At 33.2% G+C, this 11745-nt stretch overlaps 2 protein-coding genes across 2 annotated transcripts; both read right to left on the bottom strand.

Moving 5' to 3' along the window:
• Nucleotides 1-2614: 2614 nt before the first annotated feature.
• LOC130799362 (uncharacterized) lies at nucleotides 2615-4295 on the bottom strand. The gene is given in 4 exon segments (XM_057662463.1): nucleotides 2615-2985; nucleotides 2988-3263; nucleotides 3801-3880; nucleotides 4018-4295. Coding segments are annotated over 4 exon segments (1005 nt in total).
• A 3-nt stretch (nucleotides 4296-4298) lies between these two features.
• LOC130799361 (pentatricopeptide repeat-containing protein At1g28690, mitochondrial-like) lies at nucleotides 4299-5314 on the bottom strand. The gene is made up of 2 exons (XM_057662462.1): nucleotides 5060-5314; nucleotides 4299-4895 (listed from the first exon to the last, which is right to left on the bottom strand). The coding sequence occupies exons 1-2, from the start codon at nucleotides 5312-5314 to the stop codon at nucleotides 4299-4301; spliced, it is 852 nt and encodes a 283-aa protein (XP_057518445.1).
• Nucleotides 5315-11745: the final 6431 nt, after the last annotated feature.

Here is an 11745-nt window from a genome sequence, read left to right as displayed (position 1 = left end):
TATGCTATTTTTAGCTTAAGGAAACTGATTTTATCTTTGAGCAAATGACAGCCGGTTATTTATTCTTTTGGCAATTCCACTATCCTTGTTTTGAGAACGTGGATGATAGTGGGAGGTGTGCCTGAGGTAACTGCTGTCTGTTCCCACTATAAATAGGAGGAACTTTGCTCAAACCGATATCCATCTAAGAGTGTCCTTAAGGTGAGATCAAAATAAGAAAAATATTTTGTTCATGAATTTGCCAATTAATTCATTATATTTTTCTTGAGCAACTACTTAATTTTAATCTTCTTAAGAATTGGCCTTGTAAGGGTAATTGAGTGTTTTTATTGTAATTAGACTTAAGGGAAGTCTAAGGGAATAGAGAAGCGTGAGAAGAGAAAGAGAAGGAGAAAAGAAGAGAAGAGAATTAGGCGTAGAGTAGAGAAGCTTCAAGTGAAGCATATTTGTTTTATGTAATTGTAATTGATTGCCTAAAACATAGTGAGAATTTTTGAAATCCCGGGGGGTCGTGGTTTTCCTTCTTATTAGGCCAAGAAGGTTTTCACGTAAAATCTTTGTCTCCTTTTTATCTTTTGCTTTTTACGTTTAAGTTTTATTTTGTTTTTTAAAATTCCGCAAATTACAAGAAAAACTAACTAAAGTTAGATACACAACAATTCACCCCCCCCCCCCCCTCTTGTTGCATTCGATCATCTTCGTGTATTTCAACAGGTTATTTCAATTAAATCCTCACTTTCCAGAATAATATCATTCACATCATTCAGGCAATTAGAATTTGGCGCAGAAGATACCTGATTATCATCAATCGCAGCAATAGGGATCACTCCATCAGATCGGGTCTTTTTGTTCGATCCATCCACAATTTCCATTAACGTTTGTTCAGGGGTTAACATGGCATCCAATGCAATCATTGTCTTGTCCACAATTCTTGGAGAAACATTCGAATCATCCTCAAAAGTTAGTGCTTTAGCACTTGAATTTTTGGCATTCGAATTACCCTTGTTTTTGTTCTTCCTTGCCATGGCAGAGAAGAGAGTTTTATGAGAAGGATTTAGAATGATATATGCTTTGGAAGATGAAATTGAAAACAATCAATAACACAAAGAAAATGGGGGTTTGGATTTGTTTTTCTGAAATAAAATAACTTGAACAAGAAATGAACTAAGTGAAATGTATAACAATGGTGTTTTCTAAAAATCAATGGAAAGTATATCTTGAGTTAAAGTTGATTGTACACTTCTTATTTCTCATTGATCATTGAATACTTTACTTAAGAAATTCACTTTTGACTACCTATTGTGAAGATGATTATACTTTTATTCTCCTTAAGTGTAGCTAAACATCAAAATCAGTTTGAATGTAAAGCTCTTAGTATTAGTTAATTCACTCCAATCAGGGAATAAATTTAATCCAACAATAGCTTTAAGAAAAGAGAATCAATAGGTTTGCTAAAACTATTCGAGCAAATAGTTTTCAATCAAAATGAAAAGTTCATTTAGATTCTAATCATTCATAATCTGCATTCACAATTAGAACTAGTCGCTACCATTAAGCCAAGTACAAAACTAACTGATTTTGCAAATAGATTTAGTATAAATGAATATTGCAATAACAAGAACAATAGTTGATTTCCAATTCAAACAACATTCATAAGATTATAATAAGAACTCTTCAATAATCAAAAGTATATTAAGTAGAGGAATTCTTACAATGAGTAATTAGAAGTTTCCAATCAACCTTCCTCAAGAAATGAAAATCTAAGCTTGAAGCTCCATAACCATGGAAAATCAGAAATGAAGAAGAAGAAGTATTTTAATGAAAAATTCCAAGATGATCCCATTCCTAAGCTTTCTTGCCTATTTATAAAGATTTGATAAAGCTTTTTGCCATTGGATTTGCTCATCATTCCTCTTTGCAAGTCGCCTCCCAAACCCCTCTAAACATCCAATTGAAAATGAAAGCCGAAATGGGAAAAGTGAAATAGCGCCCAGCCAACAGACTGAACTCCGCACCCCGCGTAAAACTCCACGTGTCGCGCACGAGCGAGCAGCGTAAAACCCCGCGGGCCGCGCATCTCAGTCTGATCCGATTCTTTGCATGCTTCTTCTTCTTTGCTTGAAATGATATATTTACATAATGACCTTCTTAATAAGACTAGGATTATCATCTTAGAGACTTACATCAATAAAACTATTCTATAAAGTAATTTCTCTAATTGTTATATAGTTAAATCTAAATTCTACTTAATAAAACCAAAATTGAACTGCAAAAATACACAAAACAAAGTATTATTAGCATGTTTGAACAAGACTTTATATTTCAATTTTCACTCTGAACCCTTAAAATGTACAAGATGGTCCTGACAATAATTAGTATTTTGTTAAAAATATGTAAAAAAAAAAAAACTATATAGAACGATCCAATAATAAAAGAAAATAGTGAAAAAGATCATCATAAGACTACCTCTAAATTTAGGAGCATAATAATGTATAATCAACTCAAATTAAATTGTAACTATATTTAATGCATATAACTTCCCTCTTTTTAGCTAAAATATAACTTTATATATCCAACATATTTAATTTGTATTAGTAGTAATTGAAAAATCAAATTATGAACCACAAATTACATTATCGCCAAGCTCTTGTTGAAGCATCAGTATGACTTTAGCCTCCTCTTCAATTGTTTCCAAGAACCTCTTATTTTCTTCTCTTAACACACCAAATTCACATTCCACCTCCTCAATCTTGGTTTGGATAGCATCATCACTCAACTCATACACATTCTCCACCGCGCGAACCACTCGCCACAAGCTCACCACCAAGAAGAACCCGCCTCCAACCCTCGCTAACACCACCTCCAACACCAACGCCACCACCACAACCACCCCATCAACTACATAACCCGATTTCTCAAAAAATGACCTTCCTAACCCTACACTTAAAAGCAATACCCTCAAACACAATAGGCTTAAAATTGAACCCAATGATACCATGCTTCTAGTTTCCCTTCCATTTTTTGGCAAGAAGTTTGTGTCATAGAAGATGAAAGCTCAACTATAGACAATGCTAAATAAAATACAAGTAGAAAAATAATGATAATTTGAGCTTGAAGGGATTCTAGGACATTCACTAGGTAAAGTCTCCATGGTGTAACAACATTACTATTGCTAATTAGATTACTCTTGGAGGATTTGAACATTTTTTGTTGATAATTTTGTCTTCTCTTCTATAACTTAGTAAGATCTTGAATCGAGGATTCTATTGTTGTAATGGTAGAAATCGGATCAATCAGAGGTTGTGATTGCTCGATTGGGTTCGAGAATTTAATTATCTTAGTTTTTAAAATTTGTTTTTAGAACCTTGTCACGCTAGTAGCATATATTAGTATACCTAAAACAAGGAAACCTTTGAATAGAAGACATGAATTGGAAAATTATTTTGAGGTGCAAGATACTTTAGGTTTGGAGATGCGTTAAGGGAAGTAGTACCTAGGAACATAACTTACTTTTACATGTTCTTTGTTCAATTCTTGATTTGTTTTTCTGTTACTCCATATCAACTCAACATACATACATAATCACTTTTGAAGAAAATAATGAACAGACATTATTGTGTGAAATGATCTCGTCGAGAGATACGTCTCATACTTGGGTTAAATAGTCCACCTAATAATGAACACATATTAGTATCCTGGATTTATCCCTAGTAGCTAATTTATATCAAAACTAATTGTATAACTATATAAACGGACTTATTATTGCTAACTGCATGCAAAGTGCAATTAAATTCTTGTACCTTGGTAAATGGTAATTATATCAGTTGCTTCATAAGTGAAGTCGATAATCATTTGCTCCAACACTTCAAATTCCTTCTGCCTTTGTTAAGAATATCTATACCATAATTCACCAGCTAATTCGCTTTTTAAATTTGCAATTAATGCGTTCAAATTGGCCAAAAATATCCCGAAAGAAAACCATCGAGCAACATACGGAGGCACACTGTACCAGACTACGAAAATCTCAATTGTTCATCTGCATCAACCCAACTCCACGCAACGCCTTTTTGCACTCCTTTTGGCTTCATGATATTTCTTATATTAGCATCCTCGTCCCAAAAGGCATCTTCTGCGTATAAACGAGCCATTGTTAGACACACAGCAGAATTGTGCGGCTGCAAAGAAAATAGCCGATCAAAAGCCTCTCGTCCCAACTCCACTGCACCATAAGTTTTGCAGCTACTTAATATAGCATTCAGAATGATACAATTGGGTTTAAAAGGAATATCAACCATTACTTAAACTGTCTTACTTAGATTTCCTTGTCTTGCATACAAATCAATCAAACAAGCATATTCATCTAATGTAGGAGACAGATCATAATACTTTATCATCTTATTGAAGTGTTCTACACCTCTATCGAGAAAACTAGCATGGTTACAAGCACTAAGCACTGCAGTAAAACAAACATGATCAGGCACAAATCCAGCTGCCATCATTTGATCAAAAAGTTCAAGCGCCTCCACTGCTTTCCCATTCCGAGCATACCCTGAAACCATTGATGTCCAAAGAACATTGTTCCGCTCAATGGTTTGGTCAAAAACATATCGAGCTTCATTAATGAATCCATTTTTGGAGTACACCTCAATCAGAGAGCTCAAAACAAACAAATTAGTCAAGAAACCTAGTTTTATTATCAATCCATGCACCTGCCTACCAAATTGAACATTTGATACCATTCTAGCCGCGTGCAGAATACTGGTCATGGTGGTATCAGTAGCATTTATAACCCAATTTCTCATTTGTAAATATAACCTTATTGCATTTTCAACATAGAAGTTCTGACAGTAACAAGCAATCATTGAGTTGTAGACAAACATTATCCCAGGTTTTTGCTTCATAGAAAATCAAGGAACATCCATCTACATTCCTGCATTTAGAGTAATAGTCAATTAAAGAGCACACCACAAAACTTTGATTCACAAATCCAAGCTTGATAACATGGGTTACCTTAGTCGAGAGGCTCTTTGCCTCTCGAACAAGCAGCAATAATACTTACGTAAGTGAAGCAATTAGGCTTTATATCACTTTCTAACATCTTCTTGAACAACTTATTCGCTTCAACTCCACAACCATATTGTGAATACCCGTGTATAATCGACATCCACGACATTTCATCATGATGTTTCAGCACATCAAATATCCTCCTAGCATCCTCAATAGCATAACATTTAGCATAAAAATCAACAAGTGGACTTCTTAATATTATATTATTTGTATGACCATACTGAACTATCTTAGCATGAATTTGCATACCGAATTGGCAATTTTTAATTTTTGTACAAGAATTAAGGAATGCACATAAATTGTACTTGCTCACATCAGTTCCAATATGTTATTTTCTTATAAAAATTGATCGAAATTTCCTCAACACTATGTTGAATGATAACATTAACCTACTCCCCAAAAGAACAAATCCAATCATACAATGATCACTGCAGAATCTCACTTGCGCATTTCATCAAACAGTTGGCTTGCACAATTGACACTTACTGCAACACTTGCACATTAATTGAAGCTTAAACTTAACATACCTAAAACTGAAAAGGTTCACTGATTTCTCTCAAGTTTTACTGCATTAAAGTCAGAATAAAATCGAATATTTCCCACTCAGAATGAATTTAAAGAAGTACGATTTCGTCCATGTGTATAGTACGCAAGACAATTACGAGAAACGACAAGAAATTGAATTCTTCGGAGAAGTTTATGGAGTATCATTGAGCCCTGACGACAAGTGTTTGTAAATTGGAATATGAGACAAGACTTACGCGAGCCTTTTACAATACAACAGGACATATGAGAAGATATCATACGTAATTTAACTAGTTAGTGACCAGTGAGTATCACCTGTTATTCTTTTTATAGCAAATATCATTGGATTCATACAACCATGTAATGGGTACTGTTAATATGTTGTATTCTTTTGATTAATAAAGTTAGTTGAGCAAATTAGCAATTTATCAAAAGTAACGAGACATGCATGTGGTAAGTTCTTTCTCAGTCGCCTAAACTCTAACAAAAAATAAATTCACTTACTTTCCAAATACAACTTAATGTAGTAGGGTAGTAAGGTTCGTATCCACAGAGAGATGGGGTTGAGAAGGAATTTTTTTTTTTTAAAGGCAAGTAGATTTATAGAAGCAAAAATTTCTGTACACAACACAACCTAGCCAAAAGGACTAGGAGAGCCAAAGACAAACTAACCATGCCAGAATTTGCTAATGCATCATTCTTCCCAACCTTGCCACCTTCTATGAAGGGTTCAAGGGAAGGACGCAATCATCTACAGCAAAACTTTGATTCAATTAAAGAGCACACCACAAAACTTTGATTCACAAATCCAAGCTTGATAACATGGGTTACCTTAGTCGAGAGGCTCTTTGCCTCTCAAACAAGCAGCAATAATACTTACGTAAGTGAAGCAATTAGGCTTTATATCACTTTCTAACATCTTCTTGAACAACTTATTCGCTTCAACTCCACAACCATATTGTGAATACCCGTGTATAATCGAACATCCACGGCATTTCATCATGCTGTTTCAGCACATCAAATATCCTCCTAGCATCCTCAATAGCATAACATTTAGCATAAAAATCAACAAGTCCACTGCTTAATATTATATTATTTGTATGACCATACTGAACTATCTTAGCATGAATTTGCAAACCCAATTGGCAATTTTTAATTTTTGTACAAGAATTAAGGAATGCACATAAATTGTACTTGCTCACATCAGTTCCAATATGTTATTTTCTTATAAAAATTGATCGAAATTTCCTCAACACTATGTTGAATGATAACATTAACCTACTCCCCAAAAGAACAAATCCAATCATACAATGATCACTGCAGAATCTCACTTGCGCATTTCATCAAACAGTTGGCTTGCACAATTGACACTTACTGCAACACTTGCACATTAATTGAAGCTTAAACTTAACATACCTAAAACTGAAAAGGTTCACTGATTTCTCTCAAGTTTTACTGCATTAAAGTCAGAATAAAATCGAATATTTCCCACTCAGAATGAATTTAAAGAAGTACGATTTCGTCCATGTGTATAGTACGCAAGACAATTACGAGAAACGACAAGAAATTGAATTCTTCGGAGAAGTTTATGGAGTATCATTGAGCCCTGACGACAAGTGTTTGTAAATTGGAATATGAGACAAGACTTACGCGAGCCTTTTACAATACAACAGGACATATGAGAAGATATCATACGTAATTTAACTAGTTAGTGACCAGTGAGTATCACCTGTTATTCTTTTTATAGCAAATATCATTGGATTCATACAACCATGTAATGGGTACTGTTAATATGTTGTATTCTTTTGATTAATAAAGTTAGTTGAGCAAATTAGCAATTTATCAAAAGTAACGAGACATGCATGTGGTAAGTTCTTTCTCAGTCGCCTAAACTCTAACAAAAAATAAATTCACTTACTTTCCAAATACAACTTAATGTAGTAGGGTACAACCTAGCCAAAAGGACTAGGAGAGCCAAAGACAAACTAACCATGCCAGAATTTGCTAATGCATCATTCTTCCCAACCTTGCCACCTTCTATGAAGGGTTCAAGGGAAGGACGCAATCATCTACAGCAAAAAAGGCTCACAGCCAAAACAAAATAAGGAACTTACAAAAACTTTACATAAAATCAATCCTTGTCTCTTTGAGAGACCTTCCTAGGTAACACACCAGTAATCCTAAGGAACACATCATGCTTTATTCTCCTAACAATAACATCATGGAAAGCAATGCAACCATACCATATAGCGCCATTCCTCTGCATCCATACATGGTAAAGGAGCGCAGCAAACACACTCTGGACCACATGGCCTCTAAAGGCTCCCTTCAAAGGCTTACAAAGCCATTGGCTGAAGCCCTGCAAATCTGTAAAATCTGGAATGATCTGAAAATTCTGAGATAGTAAGTCCCTGCAGGTACGTACATAATCACACTGGATGAACAAGTGCTCAATCGTTTCATCATGCATGCCACAAAGAGGATATAATCTCCTGGCACCTGCAAACCCATCTTCCTCAATCTATCCCTTGTGTTCAATCTCTTCCACATAATAAGCCAACACACAAAATTATGCTTTGGGATATTAAGTCTATTCCACACCCATTTGTCCCAGTCAATCTCATTTTGATCTGATCTCATCCATCTATACCCAGTAAACGTAGAATAGCCTTTTTATTTTATCAAATCTCCAACTATCCCCACTATACCCTTCTCTAAATTTATCTTTGACATGTGTGTGTTGTCTCCAATACCAGCTCACTGAGGAATTAGGGGAATAGTTTTTCAGTCCTGCCCTTTCAGATACACATGGTCAATCCAACACACCCATAAATTATCTTCTTTGTTAGCAATACTCCAAATGTACTTACCCAACATGGCCGTGTTCCAAGTATGGCTCTCCTTAAACCCCAAACCTCCCATCTTTTTGTCCCTGCAAATCAGATCCCAAGCAATCAAAACAGTTTTAGAACTATTTTCCTTACCATCCCATAGGAAGTTCCTACAAGCTGCAATAACACCGTCGATTACAGTCTTGGGAAGTACAAAGATAGATGCCTAGTAGCTATTATTGAAGCTTTTGGAAGGTATTACTTTGAATCATCAAATCATCTTGTTCATCCTTAGATTGAACTTAAAAGAATAACTTCTATCCTTGCTTATATTGTTTTCAATTCATGTCACTTAGTTATCTTTGATTATTTGCCTTTAGTTTCATATATTCATGCTTGTAGTTCTTCAACTCATATTGCACTCATGTCTTTAGGATACTCTAGCTTAATTTATTCATCTATGATTCTTGGCTTGTTTGCAATCTATAATTTCAATACGAGTATGACTGAGTAGTTTGTTTTGGCTTAGGCTAGGCAGCATCACCATGTATGTAGTTTGAATTGCTTTCTTTACCTTTGGCTTGGCCGTGTTGTTTATGGTTTAAGATGGATTTTGCTATCATGTAGAGTCGTTAAATTAAGGGCGAGAGTCGATTTTTAATGATAATCTATGCTTAAAAGTTAAAACATCTCCATGAGAATAGGTAGATGCTTTGATTGGAAATGTTGAATGTGTGCTTCATGTCTTAAATTATGCTTAGCTCCAAGAGAATAGGTAGTTGAGTATGTTTAGGAAGCTTTAATTGCTCGAGAGAGAACATTAGTACTTATGATACGTTCTTCTCCATAAAAAAATATCCATGACCTTAGGTTAATGTTTAGTAAACACTACTTTGGTGAGAAAGCCTAGCCTAAGCCTCTTAGCTTATTGATCATTTTATCCTTGCTTTTAGTTTATTGTATCCTTATTTACTTTTATGCTTTATTTTCATTAAGTACTTTTAATTTCTTGTTTTAATTATTTTTATCTCCAAACATTATATTATACGTTTGCGAAGACACTAATCGATCGAGAAACTATTAACTTAACTCTCACTCCTTGTGGATTCGACTCGTACTTGCCGACGTACTATGCTACGTCGTGCACTTGCGGTATTACTATTAAAGGACGTAAAGTACCGATCAATGAAGTATGTTGTATAGGTTTTGAATAATTAAAATTCTATATATACGATTAATAGTAAATTAGCTTAAAGTTCCATGCCAATTCACAGAATATCATAATTTAATTATTACTATTAATCTTTTAAACGGTGCTATTTAGATCTGCATCTAAGCAACACTTTTTAAGTCATTTGTTTTTTTATATTTGCAGTAATATAATGTTACAATACATTTTGTCTTGAATTATTTTTTCTTGAAATGTAAAAAAAAAAGTATCTTTTAATACAATAAAGAGTTCCATTAAAACTTATCGCAAAAATAAATAGGATCTCCAAAATCTTTACTCCGCCCCTATGTGTATATTTATAGTATTACATATTTTTATAAATATCATCAAGAATATGTTGCTTAACCTTAACATAAACATATATTTGTTGATTTGTTGAACACTCGTATTTTAACACACGATTTTTAGAAGAAAAAATAAACATAGTTATAGATAGATATATTAGCAATTAAATAAATCTTTACCTACTTTGGAAAACAAAAATTCCTAATCAATAACCTTGATTTATAAATCATCACAAGAAGACAAAAAGAATAATATTAAAATAAAAAAAATAAAAAAAAAGATAAATTATAACAACAAATCTCTCGCCCTATCACATCCTATCACATAAGGATGATTTATTAATCTGATAAATAACCGTTATTTACTAAGACTTTCTCCTTTGGAAAAGGAGGTCGAGGATATGATCAACTGATTAAGCAAGGAACAATGATGGATTCATTAGCATGGGGCCTTTGCTTGGCATAATTACCGGTCAGACGGTTACTACTTTTATGCCTTATCTAACTACCCTAGTATTTTTCGTTAGATTCTTATCAATTTCCGTTTAATTAACTATTTTGACATTTATGCCATTATTAAGTGTTGGTTATTGTCTTTATAATTTGCCCTAAACCATTTTTATGCTCTCGAATATTTAATTCACCGTTTTAAAGTTTAAATGGTGTATTAAACAGTGAATTAAACGTTAAAATGGTAAATTAAACATTTGAGAGCATAGAAATGGTTTAGCGCAAATTATAAAGATAAAAACCAACAATTAATAAGGGTAGAAACGTCAAAATGGTGAATTAAACAGAAATTGACAAGAATTGAACGGAAAGTGCTACAGTAGTTAGATAAGGCATAAACTGGAAGCTACCATGTGGAAAAATCTTACAAAAGTGCTACCACTGGCGTTTCATGAAAGTTTGATGAAAGCTTGCTTAGCAACGATTTAGTATCATACACCGAACTAAGACATACCTTGGAATAAGTAATATTTCACTTTTAATGAAAATACTCTATGTTTATAGACTAGGAATAAATTGCTCCTTCCATCACACTTAGAGAGGTGCTCAAAATAGGTCCGATAATTTGATATTTATCTAACTTTTAAATAACTGAGTCCGACTTGACCCGACTTCTAGTTGTATCTAAAACTAAGTAAAAATTATGTAGATACAAAACTTGATTTTTGACCGACCCGAAACACGTCATCTAAAGTCGATCCCTTTACCCAAATGTTACCTCTAGTCCCACTTTATGAATAAAGTAAATATTATAAAAATGTGAGAGGAATATCTACATAAAGAATATACATATATATATATATATATATATATATATATATATATATATATATATATATATATATATATATATATATATATATATATATATATATTAAGTTAATTTCTCAGAGCCCCATAATTTCGTTCATCATATAATCCATAGATAAAATAATTTTAAAATAAGATTATAAAATCAATACAATGATGTGCGTAATATTAACACACATAGTAAATCATCATATAACATCCATACATCAATATAAATAATATATAATAAATTTACAAATTGTTAAGAATATATTTTGGGAGTTTTTAGAAATAAGAATTTTTACAAAACATCCCAATTGTTTTAAAAACACATTGAAAGTAATCCATCTAAAAATTCTTTGATTGTAATCTTCGAAAGTACTCTTTAACCTCTAGTCCAACTTCTAAGAACTAGGATCAAACTCCTTCGCTACAACATTTTCAAATAATCCAAAAATGGCATGCATTATTTTCGGATTACCTATGTAACTAGTAATTTTTGCTTTTC

Source organism: Amaranthus tricolor, chromosome 14, assembly GCF_026212465.1.
Source record: "Amaranthus tricolor cultivar Red isolate AtriRed21 chromosome 14, ASM2621246v1, whole genome shotgun sequence".
Taxonomy (NCBI): domain Eukaryota; kingdom Viridiplantae; phylum Streptophyta; class Magnoliopsida; order Caryophyllales; family Amaranthaceae; genus Amaranthus; species Amaranthus tricolor.
This window is presented reverse-complemented; position numbering and strand designations above follow the sequence as displayed.

Excerpts from the sequence above, each read along its gene's own strand:
- LOC130799361 (XM_057662462.1), bottom strand. The coding sequence starts at position 5,314 with ATGCAAATTCATGCTAAGATAGTTCAGTATGGTCATACAAATAATATA. Across the intron at positions 4,896-5,059 it reads AGCCTAATTGCTTCACTTAC|CAAAAACCTGGGATAATGTT; the intron begins GTAAGTATTATT and ends TTTTCTATGAAG.